Genomic DNA, 22,971 nt, shown 5'->3' on the forward strand with positions numbered 1-22,971 from the left:
TTATCAGACTAGACACCCTTAAGCTATTAACAAATTTTCAGCTTGCTATTAATCAACTTTTTTTTCATACGCGGGATCCAGACATAATAATTTATTAATTTTTCTATTACCTACATATTAGATATAAGTAAAATAAGTATATTAGATAAGTTCTATTACATAAGTAGTCATTAAAAAGTATAGTAAGTAGGGTTGGCTTTGGAATTTCTTATTTACAACGTTTGTTGGTCGTGTCTTCTTCTTCACGTGCCATTCCTAGCGGAGATTGGAAATCATCATGGCCACTGCGACTTTGTTAGCAGCGCGCCTAAAGAGTTCAATCGAACTACACCCGAACCATTCACGTAGATTTCGATGTTACGATATTTTTCGTCTTCCCACACTTCTTTTGCCCTTAATTTTGCCTTGCATGATATTTTTTAAAAGTTCGTACTTTTCACCCCTCATAATGTGCCCCAAGTATTCCATCTTTCTAGTTTTTATCTCATTTATAATTTCGCATCTTTTGTCTAAAGTTTGGAGTACTTGCGTGTTAGTGACGCGGTCCATCCATGATATTTTGAGAATGCGCCTAGAGCATCACATCTCGAATGCTTCGATGTTTTTTATCGTCAATTGTTTTAGTGTCCAAGCCTCAACTCCATATTACAGGGTGAAAAAGACATAACACAGCAGCATTCGTATTCGTAACTTTATGTTGATATCACGATTGCAAAAGAGTGAGCGCATTGTATTAAAGACTGATCTAGCAATTTATATTGTGCATTTAATCTTTTTTGTTTGATCAGTATCATCTGTGATCCAAGCACCTAGATATTTATAACAGGACACACGCACAATCGCTGTATTTTCTATTACAAGATTAGCTCTGATGTTCTTTGATTTCTAACTGTTACAGTATATATTGGGACTTTAAACGAGATGTTGTAGTTCTACTAGCGTTCCCGGTAGGAGAACCGTATCGTCAGCATACCTTATATTGTTGATCGTCTCATCATTTATTATCAGACCAACATCTTCTTCCGCGAGTGCTTGTTGACAGATGGCTTCACTATACAGATGGCTTCACTATATGCAAACATCACTTCACTATACATCCCTCTCGGACTCCTCGTCTGATTTGAATTTCTTCTGTTAGCCTACCCTCAGCCTTCACATTTGCTGTTTGATTCCAATATAGGTTGCATATAACTCGAATATCTCGGCTGTCTATATTTTTGCTTATTAGAACTTGCCTTAGTGGTTCATGCTGTACCTACTTTGTCAAAGGCCTTTTCGAAATCAAAAAAACAGGTGTAAATTTCTTGGTTTATGTCTAAGCATCTTTGTGAGAGAACGTTCATTGCAAACAGAGCTTCCCTTGTACCCAGCCCTTTTCTGAATCCCATCTGAGTGTTACTGATATCTACGTCTAATTTCCTATAGATCCTATTGTGGATTATTCTTAAGAATAGTTTAGAGCATGACTTATCAAAGCTATCGTACGATATTCGTTGTATTCCGTTGCATTCAATTTCTACGTAGCATACAATAAAACGCATTATATACATTCTGCACGGGAAACACTCTTTGTTTATAACTTTGTTTGACAATAAAAAAATTAATTTTTAGCAATGATAATCAGTATAATTTGATTTAAACTTTCCAATGCGTTAAACAGAATTTTGCGGGTTCCCAATTGGGTAAAACCCGATGCGGGTTCAAAAATTGCAATTTTTCGATTTTTTGAAAGTTCAACCGCGTTTAACTCGAAAATCATTTTTGGCTTAGAATGACCCAAAAAGTACAAAAATATATTTTGTTTTGCGAAAACTCGCTGCGACGTAATTCCTCAAGTTCTTTGTTTATAACAATCTTTTCGATATCAGGATCAACTGTTACCCAAAAAAATTCGTGTTCTACGGGTCAAAATACATAAAACAAACTTGGGTAAGTCCATCTGAATGAAGGAGATCGTTGTACCCCCCTTGGCGACAAGACTAGTACACCACAATCACATGTCAAACAATTCTAATTAGCGAACCCAAAATATGAATTGAGAAGATAAAATTTACAACGTATGCTTCACCAATTTAATATATATAACCGCCAGAAAATTTAACATATGTTATTTTCCCCAAAATAGACAAAATGCATGGTTATAACTAGTGTGACCAACTAGCCCGAAAAATCCGGGACATGACCCGAATTACGAAGTTGTGTCCCGGCGTCCAGGACAAGGCTTCCGGGCCATCCGAATTTTCAACTTTTTGGTAAAAATCTATATTTTCGTTTTTATTCTAAGAATTTACATCAAATTAAATTGTTGAGACGAAAAAAAAATTTTTATCGTGGTATAAATTTTAATAGTTCTATGAAAGAAAACGAAAACTGTGGAATTTTTTTTATTTGTGTTTTAATTATCGTCTTCCGAAAAGACCGTTCAAAAACAATAATAATTCATGTCACAATGAATCATGCCTAGGCACGCATGCCGCATCGAAGGATGTAATGTAATGATTGCTGATGCATCTTTTTTTTCGGTTTTGTCAACTACTTTAAGTAGATAAACCTCTTGAGTTCGTTCGCGAAATATGATTAATTTCCAAACCGTTGCATGCTTTGAGCCAAATTCAAATCTGCTGCGTTGCAATATGATTTTTTTATCTAAACATTTATTTTATTGTCAGTACAGTAATCAGTTTGAATCCGAAAATCGATTAGTGACCATCTCGGAATTATTGTTTTTGACCCGACTTTTTCATTCCAATATATTATTATTGTTAATATGAATATGAAACCAACACACGAAAGTAAAAACAGAAAACGATATTGCACTTTCAATAAAATATTGGAAGAAGAATTTCTATTTTTGTAAAAAAAAAGTAACTCTAACAGTGACATGAAGTGTGATACTTGTGGATCGGAATTGTGGATCACATCAAAAGTGAAAAACACCGAAGAGGTATCTGCTCCGCGTCCAGTAGCAAAAAATTGACTCAATTTTTCAAGCCAACAGCTTCATCGAGCATTGATTTAGAGACAGCAGCTCGGGAAGGTGTTTGAGCGTATCATTTGATTAAGACCATCAAAAATATCATTGTCAACATAAAAATGTTAAATAACCAATAAAATGATGATATTAGAGTCCTATATTTAAAAAAATAACAAATGGCCCGATTTTCATTCAAAAGTCCCGGATTTTAGGTATTTTTTTTCAGCATTGTCCCGGATTCACTAAAGGTACTAGTACACTTTAGAAGACCAAAATAAACATTTTTTCAAGATTTTTATCTCAGAACCTTTATTAAAAATGAATATAAAACTTTTTACATTATTAATATCTTACTCTTAGAAAATACAAAAAATATATCTTTTTCCATTTATGTATTAATCCGTACAGTTAATCTCAGGATTGGAATCTCTGAAATAAAAAAATCGTACGGCATTTGAAAAAGGAAGGTCTCTTACTTGACAATTACCGTTAGTGAAAAATTCCGCAAAAAAAATATTTTACGAAAATTTGAAAAAATTTTGTGAAAAAATTGCCTGGTTTTTTTCAGTATTTCATGGTTAAAAAATATTTATTTTGTATTTTTTGGTCAAATTTTGGTAAATTGTCATGTAAGAAACCTTCTTTTTTCAAATGCAGTACGATATTTTTGTGTCAGATATCCCAATCCTGAGATTAACTGTCCGCCATCATTTTTCGAGGCCTCGACTTTTGTGCCCTCTACAATATTATTGTACGTGCATAAAATGAAAAAAGATATTTTTATACTCTAAGAGTTAGATATTAATGTGTAAAAAGTTTTATGTGCATTTTTAATAAAGGTTCTGAGAAAATTTTTTTTGAAAAAAATTATTATTTTTGGTCTTCTAAAGTTAGCTAACTTACCTCAAGCTACGGAAAGCTTGAAAACAGAAGTTAAGGATCAAGTGAATAGAGCAAACAGAGCCGCAGGTTACCTGAATGACACAATATGGAGAAATAAAAATATCGGAAAAAAATGAAAGGCAGAATTTACAAAACAGTCATCAGACCAATAATGACACACACGGCAGAAACACGACGTGACACAGAGAGGACAAAAATATTGCTCGAAACAGCGGAGATGAAAACCCTTCGAAAAATCGATGGTAAGACACTACTGGATAGAGCTAGAAATACAGCTATACGATAGAGATGAAAGGTGGAGAACATTTATTAATACCTGGGTAAGAAACAGAAGAGTAGAATGGAATGACAACATAAGCCGAATGACGATAAATATACACTGCAGTGCAAAAAAATCGATCCACTAAAGATTTGGCCATTTTTGATGTTTCGAATTTCCTAAACCTGTTGTCCGATTTAAGTGATTTTTTACCACATTATAGCCTTATTCATTGACAATATTCGTCTAATAATATTGTTGCTAGACAGTCAAATTATCATTATATACCTGGTGTACGAATCAAACTGTGTTTTTTCTCAAAGTTCGCATCACCCTGTGGATTATTCTGGCATTTATAAAATACTGAAATTAGAACCCAACTATAGCCTTAGCTTTCTTAACATTTTGTCTTTCGATTCATTCGCTTATGTCGGATAATAAAAGAGTTAAGTACTTTAACAACTAACCATGTTCGTCATCAGTACAGAGTGTTTCTAAAATATTTGCGCAAAATTTTAAGGGGTTATTGTACATAGAAAAATAATGACAATTTGCTTTATAATCATATGTCCGCAAACGCTTCGTTTCCGTGATACGGGATGTTCAATTTTTTTTTACAAACTGATAATTTACTTATTGTTTTAAAACCAGTTGAGATGTGCAAATCAAATTTGGTGGATTGTAAGACGTAGTTATTGCACATTCTTTGACATACAATTAAGAATTTAATATTCATCATTGGCGCGCGAATGGGCATTATGACCGATAATATTACCCGTACGCACGCCAATGGTGAATATAAAATTTTTATTTGTATGTCAAAAAATGTGCAATAACTACGTTTTAAAACCCACCGAATTTGATCTGCATATCTCAACTGGTTTTAAAACAATAAATAAATCGTCAGCTCGTAAAAAAAATTGAACATCCCGTATCTCGGAAACGAAGCGTTTGCAGACATATGATTATAAAACAAATTGTCATTATTTTCTCATGTAAAATTACCCCTTAAAGTTGCACTTATCTAGAAACACCCTGTACTGATGATGAACATGGCCCGTTGTTCTAGTCTAGTCTACATTGTTTGATTTGCTTGTCTAGATAATTGCTAAGAAGAAATGCGTTCAATGTGCGTCCCGTTTAGGATTTTGTCCTCTTCAGGGTTTGTAGTGAATGTATTGTGTGGCAGTAAAAGCAAACAGTCCGAAAAACACACTGGGGCAAGTGTCGTGTCCTGGTGTTTTTCCTTGGTTATGCCGGACGATGGTGTCCAGAAGGCCAAAAGTCAACAGATAAGAAAGTTTTGATGGATTGTTGTTGGTTCCATAGACATTTACGTGTACTGTCCGTGCTTTGCTCTCGACCAGTCTCCCTAGAAACCATTGTACAACGACAGGCGAACCTGCGTCCCTCGTGGGCGGTTAGGAGGTGGCTTTTGAGCAAAGCGTGGACAGTGAGCGTTCGAGTGGAGAAAATAGTTGCGGCTATTTTCTTGGGACGAAGAGGTATAATTGTGCAATGAAGGTGGGAAACCGCAAAAAACCAACTTCTCCCTGTTCGGGGCCCGTTGTTAAAATACCTAACTTTTTATTATTCAACATAAGCGAATGAATCGAAAGAACAAATTTTAAGAAAACCTGAGGGTATAGTTGGGTTTTAATTTCAGTATTTTATAAATGCTAGAATAGTCCACAGGGTAATGCGAACTTTGAGAAAAAAATACAGTTTGATTCGTACACCCGGTATACAATGACAGTTTAACTGTCTAGCAACAATATTATTACATCGATATTGTCAATGGATAAGGCTATAACGTAAAAAATCACTTGAATTGGACAACAAGTTTAGGAAATTCAAAACATCAAAAATGACCAAATTTTTAGTGAATCGATTGTTTTGCACCGCAGTGTAGTAGTAATGATGTCGAGAGACGGTTCCCCAATAGGAAGACGATCAGTGGAAAGACCACGAAAACGATGAAATAACAACTTACTGGAAACGTATTAAAAAAACAGACAGAGTCATGTCAATACCAAGAGAAGAAGAAGAAGAAGAAGCAAATATGAATTGCTTAGTTCAGGAACAAAATAATATGGCGCTAGAAACTTAAGAAGGTTGGGGTCTTCTAAGGACTGGAGAAAATTTAAATTGTGTGTCCAACATATTATTAAATTTAAAGACAGTCCTATAAAGTCTTATTAGCATTTGGAAATGTAGATGGGATAAATTTTCAGAATTAAAACTTATCCAGTATAAAATATAAACTTTAGTTCACGTTTAAATTAAATAATATACAGTGAGCACGTAAAGGTTGGAATAAATTAATTTTCTCGAGAATGGACCAGTTTGGAAAAAAATCCCGAAACTGGTCAATTTTCATTTTTAAACTACGACTTTTTGGCATATATATCATACTAGTGACATCACCCATCTGGGCGTGATGACGTAATCGATGATTTTGTTAAATGAGAATAGGGGTCGTGTGATAGCTCATTTGAAAGGTAATTCAATTCTGTATTCAGTAATATAAACATTAACATAATTGTTTATAGAGCGTGTCAAAAAAAAATTTTTTTTTAATTAAATTTATTGACAAAAAGAAGAATGTATGTAATTTATTTAATTCAAAATACATTTTACTGCTCTCAGAAAACAGAAAAAAATGTTTATTTAAAAAATAATCATTGCCTTTCGCTTAAATTAAATGTTCAATCTGTCAAGAGGCAGATGGGTGGCTGCTTTAATATTGAATTTAAGCAAAAAACAATATTTATTGGTCAAATAAATATTTTTCCTGTTTTATGATAGCATTAAAATGTATTTTGAATTAAATAAATTACACACATTCTTCTTTTATGTCAATAAATTTAATTCAAAATTTTTTTTTGATACCCTGTATAAATAATTATGTTATTGTTTATATTACTGAATATAGAGAATTGCCTTTCAAATGAGCTATCACACGACCCCTATTCTCTTTTAAAAAATTATCCATGACGTCATCACGCCCAGATGGGTGACGTCACTAGTATGATACATATGCCAAAAAGTTGTAAATTAAAAATTGATGTGTTTCAGGATTAATTTACAAAATTGCCCATTCATGAAAAAATGAATTTATTCCAACCTTTAGGTGCTCACTGTATAATAAATTAAAAATAATACTAGTTAGTCATAATGCCAATTATTCCACGAACATACGCCTGTTTTGGATTACTTTGACAACGAATATTTTACTGTGCAAAATAAGAAGAACGAAAGTAAATTGCAAATTACATTGTTGTTTATTGGAATAATTATTAGCGATATTTACTTTCGTACTTCTTATGTCTCACAGTAAAATATTCGTTGTCGAAGTAATCCAAAACAGGCGTATGTTCGTGGAATGGCCCATAAATAAATTGCATTCAATTCAATAATAATAACATGTTGACCTACCTCTTCTAACTGATAACATTTTTAATTGTAGATAATGGATAGTTGTATTAAGAATTATAGCAAAACCACATTATCTTATCAATATTTAAATATATCAGAAATAAGTAAAGGGAGACTGCAACGCCAAAGTTGGAAGGGAGAATATACAGGGTGAGGCAGATAAAAGTCCTATTAGAAATATCTCGAGAACTAAAGGCAACAGGATTATGAAAATCGGAATAAAGGGGTTTTGAAGAGTGATCTAATTAATGAAAATATTTTCATCTATTTGTTACTTCCGGTTATACCGGAAGTTGCTTATAACTTCGTTTTTTTAAATGGGTCACCCTGTATATTTTTACATTTTTGGATTCTCCTCGATGTCTTCTTTCTTAAAATATTAGGTTTTGTAATATTATACAGGGTAGTTTAAAAGATAATTACGTTTTTTTTTTCTTAATTTCGTAGCAACATTCACACCCTGTAGAATTGTATTAGTTTAACATCGAAAACTCTATTTATGTTCAAAGAGTTTTAATATAGTCTATTACATATTGTTAATGATTGTTAGTATATCTAATTTTTTAATTTTAGTATACAGGGTTGGTCGAAATTCGGAATGAGTATTTTCTGAGTTTTCTTAAATGGAACACCCTGTATTTTAGTATAGTAAGGGAATGATATTTTATAGTACTTTTTTATTTATAAAGCATTCCCTATACCTAACTGCTTTAAATTGTGAGTTGTGGGTGAATCAAGCCAAATATTAATTGTAAAAAAATACGTGAAATTTTATTAGGTTGTCCGTGATAATATTTAATCACAAATAATTTTTCGGAAATGAATACATATTAATCTAGACTGATCCTTAGAATTAGCAATAATGGTTGAGCTATCAAAATAACTACGTAATTAAGATTGTTGGTTCAATTAACAATTAAGCACAAACAAAAGAAGTTAGGTATAGGTAATGCTTAAGAAATAAAAAAGTATCATAAAATATCATTTCATTACAATACTAAAATATAGGGTGTTCCTTTTAAGAAAACTCAGAGAATATTCTTTCCGTGTTTCGACCAACCCTGTATACTAAAATTTAAAAAAAATATATAAAAAAAAATTTTAGGAAACGCTTTTCTTTAGTTACGAGTGACTAAAATTGAAAAAAAAATCAACTAAAAAAAATTGAAAAAATCCAACACATTCGTCAAAGAAAAGCGTGGCGCGTCTTCATCGAAAAAACGGTTTTCGCCCCACGCTTTTCTTTAACGAATGTGTTGGATTTTTTCAATTTTTTTTTAATTATTGCTTTTTGGTTGATTTTTTTATATTTTCAATTTAAATCACTCGTAACTAAAGAAAAGCGTTTCCTAAAAATGTTTTTTTATATTTTTTTATTTTTTACTTTTTAGTCTTACACTTTTCAAACATTAAAATATATCGTCACGTTTATTAAACATACATAACATACATGTGTATAAAACATATGATGTACTAACATGAAAAGTAGTCGAAATCGGCAAACATTTGAAACTTTATTGTTTATTTATGAAGCATAACGTAAACAATTAACGTAAAAAGTGAAATTATGTATAGTTCATATTATTAGCTGCAATCCGTAAAAGTTTTAAGTTTTTACGTTGTAAAAAACGAGAGAATTTGAGCATTTTCCAATAAAATCGTATTTTTTTTATTTAAACAATTATTAAACATAAAAAAAAAATTTAATGACTATTCGTGTATTGTTCCCACGAATGCATATGTCTGCAAATTTTCATTCATTTGCACTGGAAAAAAGGCAGTCAAATTAAAGTCAGAAGATTTGACGCAAACTATTGAACTAAATAAAAGCGTTTAAAAATTAGCTATACTAACAATTCTTAACAATAGTAGATTATATTAAAAACCATTTAACCATAAACAGAGTTTTTGTTGTTAAACTGCTACAATTCTACAGGTTGTGAATATTGCTACGAAATTTGGAAAAAAATGTAAATATGTTTTAAACTATTATGTATAATAATACAAAACCTCACATTTTAAGAAAGAAGACATCGAGGAGAATCCAAAAATGTAAAAATATACAGGGTGTCCCATTAAAAAAAACGAAATTATAAGCAAGTTCCGGTATGACCGGAAGTAGCAAATAGGTGAAAATATTTTCATTAAATAGATCACTATTTAAAACCCCTTCACTTTAATTTTCATAATTCTGTTGCCTTTAGTTCTCGATATATTTCTAATAGGCCAGTTATCTGCCTCACCCTATACGAGTATACATACGAGCACATAATAGGAAATCACAGTAAGCATGAGATGTCTAATGATAATGGCCATAGAATAATAGGCTTTGCAACAGAAAAACAAATGGTGATAAGGACACAATTACGCTCCAAAGATATATAAAGGAACGTGTATTTTCCCTGATAAAATGACAGTAAATCAAATAAAGCATATTGTAATAGAGAAGAAATATGCAAAAAATGTAATAAATGGAAAAAGCATGATAGGAGCGGAATGTGAGAGCGCAATACAGAATCGACCATAACATAAAGAAGAACAATAAAATATAAAAAGAAAGTGAAAAACAATTTAACATGGAGCTATTAAAAGATAATAACATATATAAGAAGTATGAACAGGAAATAACCAACAGGCTAAACAGGGAACAACAAACGTCAGATTCAGAAGAACAATGAAGAAACCTAAAAAAGCAATCTTGAACACAAGTAAGGTAACCCAAAGACAAACAAAGAGGAAACACAAAACAAAAGAATGGTATGATAAAGAATGTCAAGAAGTAGCAAAAGCAATAAGAGCAGTAAGACTCAAAAATCTCACAAACAACGAAAATAGCAATAGACAAGAATACAGAGAATTAAGAAACATAATGAAAAGAAAATGTAGAAGCAAAAAAAGAAAATACAACGAGAACAAACTCAAAGAAATAGAAGAAAAATTAAAAAAAAAGAAATAAGATCATACCAGGAAGCAAAAAAATAGAAAGAGGGTATCAGAAAAACAACCCATATATGAGAGATAACAAGGGAACACTACTAAATAAGACGGAAAAAATAATGAGAAATTGGCAAAATTATTTCACAGAACTGCTAAATAAGAGCGAAGTGCAAAAGGAAACAAACCATGAAATTAAAGATAATCAGATAGTAATAGAAATACCCACAGAGCAAGAAATAGAGAACTAAATAAAGAGCCTGAAAAATAAAAAAGCCCAGGAATAACAGAAACATTGGCAGAAATGATAAAACCATGAGGGAAAAGACTACAAAAAGAGATATATGACCTGATAAAAAGAATATGTGGAAGTAGAAAAAATGTCATGAAGAGTGGACGAAAGGAAGGATATGCCCTATACATAGAAAAGGTTATAGAATGCTCTGCGAAAACTATAAAGCGATTGCACTACTAGAAATAGTTTACAAAATCTTGGCACAAAGTATGAGAAAAAGGCTAAACCAATATTCGGAAAAAATATTGGGAGAATACCAGGCCGGTTTAAAAAAAAACAGATCAACGACGGATCAAATATTTGCCTTAAAAGAAATACAGACTACCTATTACGAACATAAAACAGTAAATATAATATATGCTTTGTTCATCGACTTGAAGCAGGCCTTCAACACAGTAAACAGCAACAGACAGCAGATGTACGAACAGATAAAATAATTGGGGATAGTAAGTAAAATGGTCAGGATGGTAAAGGTAACGACGACGGAGAACACAACAAACGAAATAGCATGTAAAGGGCATACAGGCTAGGAGGAGATGGAGGGAGATGGTGAAGGAGTGCATAAAAAGACTGAAGTGAAATAAAATAAAATTTATAAGACGTATTATATAAGACGTAAATTTGATAAAAAAAATTGTCCTCATAAAAGGTATATTAGTTTAAAAAGCCCCTATAGGGCTACAAACTTAAAAACAAAACGTTTTCGCTCTGTAACAAGAGCATCATCAGTGTTACCTAAAATAAGTCTAACCGTATTAACTTTTTATTAAATTTACTTGTAATTAATGGTATACAGCCTGCTACAGGAAATTCTTCCTTGGGGATATTTATTATATAAGAATTATTAAAAAAAAATTATTAAATGTAATCAGAAATGTAAACGTTTTAGCCCTAGGCCTACAAGGCCTGTTAAGCTTAATACATAATAAATAAATTGCTTTCAGTTCAATAACAATAATAGTTGACCTACCTTTTCTAACTGATAACATTTTTAATTGTAGATAATCAATAGTTGCGTTAAAAATTTATAGCAAAACTAAATTATCTTATCAATATCTTAACGATATCAGAATGTTTATTAGTGATTAATAAAGTAAAAACTCTGGTTAAACTCTTATCTGGTTTACTAATATTTTGTGCACGTAATGGAAAAGTGTAAAGTGACAATGACGAGTAAAACTGTAGTGTGTTTATGTTTATCTCAAGTGAAATTTTATTAAAATGGATTCTGGGTCGCAGGCAGGCCCACTATTTACCGTAGTTCTCTTTTAAAAACATCAAGGGAAATCTTATTAAAAATTAATGAAGAATATGAAGGATAAATGAACGGCAAGATTTATTTGAAAAATTGTTTGTTTTTTGGTTTTTCTTTGTGATTGTTTTTCTTCTTTATATTTATTTAGACATACTACCCGTTTTTAAAAGTTGCCCCTTATGCAAATAATAAAAGATTATAATTTCATCTGTTTCTAGGATAACTTGGACTTCTTTTCAAGATTTCTGCCTTGTCTCGGGTTCTTTTCACCATTCTGCTTTCTGCCATTTGATTTAAATTCTGTTTCATTCTTTCTGTAAATCTCGCACAGACTAAATGTTTTCCTGTTATTCTTCTTGGGAGTCTCATTAAATTTGTTTCAAAGTGGAAAAGTAAATACAAAACTTTCATCCCCGTAACAAAAAAATAATTTTTAATATACAGAGTGGACTCTATAATATACCTAGGTACCTTTCAGTTTGCAAGCATTTGTTTTGTGTTGGACTGGAAATAGAAGCAATAGATGACGATTTTTTACGTAGTACAGATATTTATACTAATGAATGCCTACTGATTTAAAAAGTAGTTATACAGGGTGAGTCATGAGGAACTGTACATACTCCTACCTCGTATAGAGGCCCCTATGGGGAATAACAAGTGACCATTAAAAAGTGTCTGCTCATATTGTTTAATAATATAGAGGGCGTGTTTCGCATTTTGACAGAAATTTGTATTCGTCATAATTTTTGAACGGTCAGATCGATGTGTCTCTTATTTTGGTCAATCGTTACACTATTGCCACCTAATCAATTGATTTATTCAAACTAGAAAAAAATCAGGTCCGGCTTTAAAAAAATTAGTTCGTTTGGGTATTAGAAAAAATTTCACCCTGTATAAGCTTTTTGAAAACTCTAATATGAATTTTACAAATTAGACAAATAGGCAATTACAATAACATATTTATTTTTTCCGCACATGATTGCTTAATTTTTTATAAAAAAATCAAATTTGATTATGAATTAAAAGTTTGGTAAAGTGAACCATAGATTTAACAAAATTAACTTTTATTACCAAAATTAATTTTTTTGAACAAATATTTAATTTATGTTACCACCAATCAACTGATTTATTCAAACAAGAAAAAATCAGGCCCGGATTTAAAAAATAAATTCGTTTTGGTTTTAGAAAAAATTTCACCCTGTATACGCTTTTTGAAAACTCTAATATGATTTTTACAAATTAGACAAATAGGCAATTAAAATGGAATATTTATTTTTTTTTACAAAAATTAATTTACAAAAACAACGTTTTTCTTAAAATTAAAAGTTTTACCATTATCTGTTGTACCATTTTACCATTTGACGTATCTATAACACGTCTAGATCTAAAACTTCCCATAACACTTCTTTTGGACTCTATAGTTTAACATAGACGTGATCAAATTGATAAATTTTAAAATTTTCCACCTAATTTTTGCGATTTACAAGTTTGCAACTTTTACAAGAAGAAGACTGAAAGTCTACAACAACTTTCATAGTCTTCACAATGGTAACAGGTATGTGCTGTAAATATTTCAGAAAAAAAATATTAAAATGGAACAGAGCTGTAGCGAGTTAAACCGTGAGTTCATTTTTTTTTTATTTTTAGGTTAAAATTCCGATTTTGACAAATTTGATTTTTAATAAAAAATTAAGTAATCGTGTGGGGAAAAAATAAATATGCCATTTTAATTGCCTATTTGCCTTATTTGTAAAACTCGTATTAGAGTTTTCAAAAAGCGTATACATGGTGAAATTTTTTCTAAGACCAAAACGAACTATTTTTTTAAATCCGGACCTGATTTTTCTCTAGTTTGAATAAATCAGTTGTTTGGATGGTAACATAAATTACTTATTTGTGCAAAAAAAAATTAATTTTTGTAATAAACGTTATTTTTTTTTAATCTATGGTTCACTTTACCAAACTTTTAATTCATAGTGAAATTTGATTTTTTTATAAAAAATTAAGTAATTGTGTGAGGAAAAAAATAAATATGTCATTTTAATTGCCTATTTATCTTATTTGTAAAATTCATATTAGAGTTTTCAAAAAGCGTATACAGGGTGAAATTTTTTCTAAGACCAAAACGAACTAATTTTTTTAAAGCCGGATCTGATTTTTTCTAGTTTGAATAAATTAGTTGATTAGGTGGTAATAGTGTAACGATTGGCCAAAATAAGAGACACATCGATCTGACCGTTCAAAAATTATGACGAATACAAATTCCTGTCAAAATGCGAAACTCGCCCTGTATATTATTAAACAATGGGAGCAGACACTTTTTAATGGTCATTTGTTATTCCCCATAGGAGCCTCTATACGAGGTAGGAGTATGTACAGTTCCTCATGACTCACCCTGTATGTAAACGAAGTTAACATAAGCAAGCATAAAGTACAAAAAATACTTTAAAATCCAAAGAACAGAAAAGAAAGTTGCAAGAAGCCAGGAAATACATCTTTTATTTGTGGATCTCACACAAGCATATGCCACGATTCCTGTGAGAAAGCTATGGGAGTCTTTTGAACGATCTTCCTTAAATAACACGATCATCGCCGTAGCCAAACAATTATACAAATATATTGCAAATGCAAATATTTTATTTTTTGCACTTCCTCTTCGTTTCGTTTCGGTACAATCCAGTCTTCTTGTAAAGCCTCTTTGACAAGGAATAGATTCCGAAACATCAGATGTCAGAGGATGGCAAGAGACTCGAATTGAATCAAAATGAAACGATTATTTTCTATTTGTCATACCTTACTCAGTTTTAGAGTACAAAAATTACCACGTTTCATATAAGTAATCTGCGACGCATTATTGGAGTGTTCTCCTAGCAGTACCGCTTGGTACTAGTGTACCTCGTTTAACAGATTACTTGATACGTGGTCGAAATTATTTTTCACTTATTTCATCATTCCCCTTTAGAGGACAGTCTAGCCATACTCCGGTGGAAATATTTTAATATTTGCACTTCCTCTTCGTTTTGTTATGGTACAATTCAGTCTTCTTGTAAAGCCTCTTTGACAAGGAATAGATTCCGAAACATCAGATGTCAGAGGATGGCAAGAGAGTCGAATTTAATCACAACGAAACCTTTATCAAGGCAATATTAAAGAGGAGGTACGCCAGCGCGTCCCCCTGTCTTAGACCATTGTTAATGTCAAAGAACGTCGAGTTTTCTCCTTGATTTCTAACGGACGAGCTTACATTTTGCATTGTTAGTTGGGTCAACTTAACCAACTTAGTTGAGATCCCAAAGTCTATCATTGCATTATATAATGCAGTTCTCTTAACACTGTCATAGGCTGCTTTGAAGTCGACGAAGAGATGGTGGGTATCTATGTTATATTCTAGTGACTTTTCTAGAATCTGCCTATGTGCTTGAATTTAATGTATAGTTAGTTATCTTTCCAGCAGTGAATCCGCATTGACATTGGTCAACAATATCCTTTGTGAAAAGTTTCAGTCTTTCAAACAATACATTGCCGAAGATTTTATACGCAGATGCTAGCAGAGTAATCCTTTATAGTTCTTACAATCCAGTTGATCACCTCTTAGCCACTCTACTAGTACCAGTTCATTCTGCCATATAAGTACTATTAATTTATGTATTGCTGCAAATAGTTGATCACCAACTTTTTTTATACATTTTAGAACATATTTGATCGATTCCTGGGGCTTTATTGTCTTTGAGTTTTAGGATGGCATTTGACCTTCTTTTCTTGTTGGGTCATCACTGTGTAGTTGATGATGCAGATTTTGTTGATTTTCTATGTTGTAACCTTCTTTAATATTGTTTATATTTAGATGTTCGCTGAAGTGTTGTGCCCATCTGTTAAGAACTGAGTTTTTGTCATGTAGAATTTCACCGTTAGTGTCTCTACAAATTTTTAATCGTGGTTTAAATTTTCGACGGCTTTTATTTAAGGATTTGTAGTATTTTCTCGTTTCATTTTTATCAAAATAAACTCTGTATCTCATTGAGAGTGTTCTGTTCGTATTCCTTCTTCTTACGTCGATGGATCCGTTTTTCCTCTCTTTTAAGACGTCTATATTCTTCGTTTTTCCTTCGTGTACAACCTGCGTCGATGGTTTTTTGATATGCTACGTTCTTTCTATTGGTGGCCATTTCGCACTAATGATCCAACCAATAATTTCGTTTTTCTGACCTGGTTTTGCCCAATGTCTCAACTGATTTCTGTAACACAATATCTCGTATATTTTTCCATAGTTGGTTAATGTCTTCTTCTTCTTCTAAGTTTTCTGTCCTTACTTGATCTTCTATTTGCTGATTTTTTCAAAGTTGGCATTTTTAATTTTCCTTTTTAGATTTTCTTTTGAGTTATTATCAGGCTCCTGTTTTGTGTCATATAATTCGCTATAGAAGGATTCTACTATATTTTTTATTTTCCTTCTCTGTCGTGTTGCTCCTCTCCATTTTCTTTTTTAAGTGATATTATGACGTTTTTTCCTAGTGATGGTTTTAGACATTTTACTCGGCGATACCGTTCTATTACTTTCTCTACTTCTGTTTCATTATATTTTCTGATGTCTTTTCTTATCTATATTTTAATGGTTTTGATTAAATATTTATATTCTGTGCTATATCTACTGTTTGTTGCTAGAAGTTGTTGTATTTTTTCCATAAGTTTTCTCGTTGCTCCGCTTATTTTGTTGTCTCTTTGTTTCGATTTCTTAGCAACCTTTAATCCTGCTTGTATAAGGTTATTCTTTAATGTAGTGTTAATCGCATTAATGTCTGTTGTATCATTCAATATTAGGTTTTCCTTAATGATTTCTCTGAACGCTTCGCCATTTTCTTTTAATTTTTGTTGGTCTATTATTGGTTGTTTCTTAAATCTTCTATTTCTTTCTCCTTTTTGGTCAATGCATATTCGTGCTCTTAAGTGTCGATAGTCACTTCCCGTGGTGAAAGAGTTCAACGCTGGGATGGCTTCGAAGATATGTTTTTTATTTGATAGGAAGTAATCTATCTCATTTTTTGTTCTACCATCCGGTGATGCCCCGGTCCATTTCTGGTTTGCCTTTTTCTTAAAAAAAGAGTTTATGGCATACACATTTTGTTCTTCTAGATATTCAGCTAATTTACGACCTCGTTTATTTCTTAAACCAAATTCATATTCTCCGATTTTTTCCTTATGCGCTATGCGTGCGAATAAAGCGAATATTGACGAATAAGCCCTCCACGCTTCATCCTATGCGGCCGAATAAGGCGCATAACAAGTAACACATAGTAGTCCAGAAAGCCACTGCGCATCCGATACGAAAAATATTCCGATTCGGATTTTTTGCACAGTTCTACCCAAAAAGGACCCCTTTTAACAAATTTGCATGTTGCCAGGACCAAAAGTGGGTCAAAAAATTTTTAAACGTTTTTTTTCCTAAAATTATTTTTTTTGCATGGAACAAAGTTTTTGTTAGGTTTTTTGGATCATTCCAAATAGAAAAGGTCTTTAGTGACATTTCTCTAAAGTTGATAGTTTTTGACATACAAGCGATTAAAAATTGAAAAATTGCAAAATTGGCCATTTTTAATCCTCAAGAACTATGTGAAAAACTCAAAATTTGAATGTTACCAAGGTAGATAGATATTCTTTAAACATCTATTGATGAAATCCCGAAGAGTTTCTTGCAACACAATATTCAAAACTCCTTTGTTTTTTAATTGGTAATCAAGCGTGCGCGACACTATTTTCCACCGACATGCGACAGTACGGTGCAAATGAAAGGAACAAATTCGTTATTTCGTAACCGGCGACTTTAAGGAAAAATCCCGAACCAGGTCGATTTTTGTTTTTAAATTATGATATTGTGGCATATCTGGTATACTAGTGACGTCATCTATCTGGGCGTGATGACGTAATCGATGATTTTTTTAAATGTGAATAGGAGTCGTGTGCTAGCTCATTTGAAAGGATCTTCAATTCTCTATTCAGTAATATAAAAATTTATATAATTATTTATACAGGGTGTCCTTGTACTTCTTTTCTTGTCAAATAATTTAATTTAATAAAAGTTTTTTGGACACCCTCTATAAAAAATTATGTAAATGTTTACATTACTGAATAGAGAATTGAAGAACCTTTCAAATGAGCTACCACACGACCCCTATTTTCATTTAAAAAAATCATCGATTACGTCATCACGCCCAGACGGATGACGTCACTAGTATACCATATATGCCACAATATCATAACTTAAAAATAAAAATCGGCTTCTTTCGGGTTTTTTCCTTAAAGTCGCCGGTTTACGAAATAACGAATTTATTCCTTTCATTTGCACCATGCTGTATACACACATGCAACGGTGGAAAATCGTGTCGCGCACGCGTGGTTAGAAATTAAAAAACGAAGGAGTTTTGAATACTGTATTGCAAAAATCTCTTCGGGATTTCATCAATCGATGTTTAGAGAATATCTACCTACCTTGGCAACATTCAAATTTCAAGTTTTTCACATAGTTTTTGAAGGTCAAAAATGGCCGATTTCCCAATTTTTCAATTTTTAATCGCTTATATGTCAAAAACTATCAACTTTAGAGAAAAGTCACTAAAGACCTTTTCTGTTTGGAATGATCCAAAAACCTAAAAAAACTTTGTTCCATGCAAAATAAATAATTTTAGGAAAAAAACAAAAAAAAAAACGTTTAAAAAATTTTTGACCCACTTTTGGTCCTGGCAACATGCCAATTTGTTAAAATGGGTCCTTTTTGAGTAAGATTGTGCAAAAAATCCGAATCGGAATATTTTTCCTCGCGGATGCGCAGTGGCTTTCTGGACTATTGGGAAGTGTGGTGTCGCCAGCATATTTTTTCCCCAGCTGTATCGATTTTCGGCTATTTAAATTTTTATTACCATAAATTTAATAATCACTTAATTTGTATAAATTAATGTTAACAAACCATTAGAACGTTTGTAAATATCCATTGGATTCCATTCATAAATCTTGCTTACCAATTATCGAAATTTCCATACTAAATAATACGTTATACTAGCTAGATTAAATACGAATCACAACAATTAAATCTCGACATGCGATTCTGACACAGGTATAAACATATGTCATTAGTTTAATCAGCAATAATTATTATAAGAATCAGCCAAGCTTAAATATTAATTTCTGTTTTGCATATCCTTGAAAAGAGGATTTCTAGGTTTTTTTATAACTTTCAAAGTACATAACTTTTGTACACAAAAATAATTTGAAAATTTAACTAGTTAATTCATCTAGCCCTATTTTTGTTTACCTATCTCTGAGTTATCGTTTGTTCGTTACCTTAATTTAATCTTCTTCTTCTTAAAGTGCCCTCTCCTCAATGGAGGTTGACTACTACAATTACAAACTTTTCACTGTCTCCAGCTGGTCTTATTAGCTATTCAAAATTTAGCCCTGTCGATTGTGGGATATTTTTTAGCCACGATAATTTTTCCTTCCAGTCCTCTTTTTCCATCAATATTTTCTTTGATTATGAGTTGAGCATATTGATATATTCGGGTCGCTAAACTCAGACACAACTGGCTAGTGATTTTAGTCTGTAATTTTTTTGATTTTTGCCAATTTTGCCAAAATTAACAAAATTACTAACTATTTAGTAATAACTAGCTGACCCGGCAGACTTCGTACTGCCTCAATAGATAAAAACAAACTTTTGTATACAATAAACTTAAAATAAACAAAAGGAATTCGTAATTAATAAACAAAAAGTGCTCGATGTGAATGAGGTTTTATTATTATTTTTAATTAATTACACATGATGTTTGACATAATAAAGTTTAGTTAGAAGTAACAAAATAAAGTTTGTAGTGCAGCAGTTACAATCTTAAATTTGTTTATGTTATAATGAATATAACAGCTTTATTATATCTACATTCAAAACAACCCTCTATTTATGATTGGGTTCGGGGAGATTCCAAGTCTATAGGTGTTGATTAAATAAAATTAAATTCAATTAAAATTAAATAAAAAAGTGAATGAAGTAAATTAAAATTAAATTGAATAAACGTAAATAAAAATAACTAAAACTGAATAAAATTAAATACAAATAAATAAAATCATATTAAATTAAATACAATTAAATAAAGCTAAAAAAAATAAATAAAAATAATAAATAAATTACAAAATAATAACAAAATTAAATAAAAGAAAATATAGTCTAATAAAAATAAATAAAATTTAATAAAATGAAATAAAATAAAATAAACGAATTAAATAAAATACTTAAATTAAATAAAATTAAACAAAATGAATTAAAATTAAATAGAATTTTATAATTTGCTGCTTGTTCTTTTCGTGTGCTCAGAATTTTTCTCCTGCTTACGGTTCCGTTTAGAGAGATTTTTTGAAAATTTCGCAAAATTAAAAAATTCATATTTTGCCCAATTTGAGTCCCAACGTTAAACTGTTCCACTTCTCTTCTATGAAATTTGTCGCTAGTTCTTCTTCTAGCAAGGGGTCTACCTACTTAATTTCATATTTTTCACGTCATTATTGTGAGAGTTACTGCGTCATGGGCAACCCCCTAATGACGTACGGGTATGACATATAGACACCAACCTACTCCCAATCCAGTCCAATACACCTACAAAATTTCATAAAAATCGGTATAGTCGTTTCGGAGGAGTATGGTAACAAACACTGCCACCGGAGAATTTTTATATAGATGTAAAATATTTAAATGGCTATTAAAAAATAACGGTCTGAGATAGAAAATTGAAAATTTAGGATTGTATGTATCTTTTGCTTCTAAATCTCATAAAAATAGTAAAAAACGGTTTTTCCAAAAATTAAAAAAATATATCAGGGGGGCAACCCCCCTTATGACGTACGGGTATGAAACTCCATAATATTATCCTATTCCCAGTCCGCTCGAATATACGTGTAAAATTTCATAAAAATCTGTTCAGTCGTTCTCGAGTTATAAATGGTGTAACTAACAAAACCTCGTCTTTCTTTTATATATATAGATTATTTTTTGCCAATTTTACCAAATTGGCAAAATTACTTACTAAAATCACTAGCCAGTTGTGTCTGAGTTTAGCGAATCGACTATACCTACATATTATTTCTTAACATGGAGCCTAGGTATGATGTTTTTTTAACTTTTACTGTGTTGAAAAGTTCTCGTTCCTTGCCTATTCTATGCATCACTTTTTCGTTTGAGGTATTCAATGTCCATGAAATTTCGAGGGTTCTCAGGTAGATCCACATTTTAAAAGCCTCCCAATTTATTTACGGTTGAAGTGTTTAGGGTCCACGTCTCAACTGCATAGAGAAGAGTCGATCGGACGTAGCATTTTGATAAACGTAGTCTAATTTTGAGTTTTATTCGGGAATCACATAGCAGTCATTTGAATTTTTCTATATATTTCCTAGTCTATTCTATTCTCGATCTTACTTCTAGATCAGAATCTAGGCTGCTATAGATTCAACATCCCAGGTACTTACATTTATTGACCTGTTCTAAAATGTGCCCCATTATGTTTAAATTTTTAAATTTTAAATAAACTTTCATAATTTCGATTTAATTCTTCAGCTATTATATTATTCCCGATCCTTTTCTGCAATATATTTTCCTCGTCATTGTTTACTTTTTTCATGGTCTATCTCTATTTTATTTCACATCATTTTATTTTACATCAACCTATACTATCAACTTGATACCAGAGAAGACGAAACTAAGATATACATGGTGTCCCAGACTAATTTAGCCACGCTATACCTCTTAAACGAATAGAGGTTTTCGAATGGGACAAAAAGTGGTCTATTCTACTTGTAAATACACTTTAATATGGCGTAGAAAAAAATCATCCCCTAAATATTCATCCTTTAGTTACAACCCCTAACTTTAATTTTTTAATAGCACCCTGTATATTTTTTTATAGTTTTGGATGTGGTCTTTTATCGTCTATTTAACACATTTTTTGAAAATAAAATCGGTTCGTAAATAACCAAGAAAATATCAGTTTAGTTTTTTTAATTATGTGTCCCAGACTAATTTAACCAGGCTATATTTCTTAAACGAATAGAGATTTTCGAATGGGACAAAAACTGATCTACTACATTTGTAATACACTTTAATATAGCGTAGAAAAAAATATCCTCTAAATATTCATCCCTTAGTTACAACCCCTAACTTTATTTTTTTTAATAGCATCCTATAAGTTAGGCATGAATATTTAGTTGATGAATTTTTTCTACGACATATGAAAGTGTATTACAAATGGAATATATAAGTTTTTGTCCCATTCGAAAATCTCTATTCGTTTAAGAAATATAGCCTGGATAAATTAGTCTGGGACACACAGTTAACAAAAATAAACTGATAGTTTATTGGTTATTTACGAACCGATTTTATTTTCAAAAATTGTGTTGAATAGACGATAAAAGACCACATCCAAAAACTATAAAAAATATACAGGGTGCTATTAAAAAAATTAAAGTTAGGGGTTGTAACTAAGGGATGAATATTTAGGGGATGATTCTTTGTACTCCATATTAAAGTGTATTACAAGTAGAATATATCACTTTTGGTCCCATTCGAAAATCTCTATTCTTTTAAGAGATATAGCGTGGCTAAATTAGTCTGGGACACCCTGTATAAAATAGCCAAACAGAAAGCAAAGAAAGCAAAAGATTTTAATGAGATTAGATGTATCCGAGATGAAAATAATAAAATACTAGTTCACGAAAAGATGTCAAAAAGAGATGGAGAAAGTACTTTGACAGCTTATTAAATGAAGAATTTTACAGACAGCCTGTGGAGTAAACGGAGACAGTAGCAGCAATGGTCACCAAAATAACAAACGAGGAAGTGGCACAAGCGCTTCAAAAAATAAAGAAAGAAAAAGCGGTAGGAC

General features: G+C 31.5%; 1 protein-coding gene across 3 annotated transcripts in view; it reads right to left on the reverse strand.

Moving 5' to 3' along the window:
* LOC114325880 (myogenesis-regulating glycosidase) overlaps window positions 1–22,971 on the reverse strand; it is a 128,795-nt gene that overhangs the window by 44,711 nt on the left and 61,113 nt on the right. The window contains exon 1 of one of the 3 annotated variants that reach the window (XM_028274014.2): window positions 11,774–11,807. The exons of the other annotated variants lie outside the window; for them this stretch is intronic. Coding sequence (XP_028129815.2) covers window positions 11,774–11,792 — 19 coding nt within the window. The 5' untranslated portion in view covers window positions 11,793–11,807. Of the gene's footprint in view, window positions 1–11,773; window positions 11,808–22,971 lie in introns of those variants that run through there. 3 annotated transcript variants of the gene reach the window in all.

The sequence above is a fragment of the Diabrotica virgifera genome, chromosome 1 (assembly GCF_917563875.1).
Source record: "Diabrotica virgifera virgifera chromosome 1, PGI_DIABVI_V3a".
Classification (NCBI taxonomy): Eukaryota; Metazoa; Arthropoda; class Insecta; order Coleoptera; family Chrysomelidae; genus Diabrotica; species Diabrotica virgifera.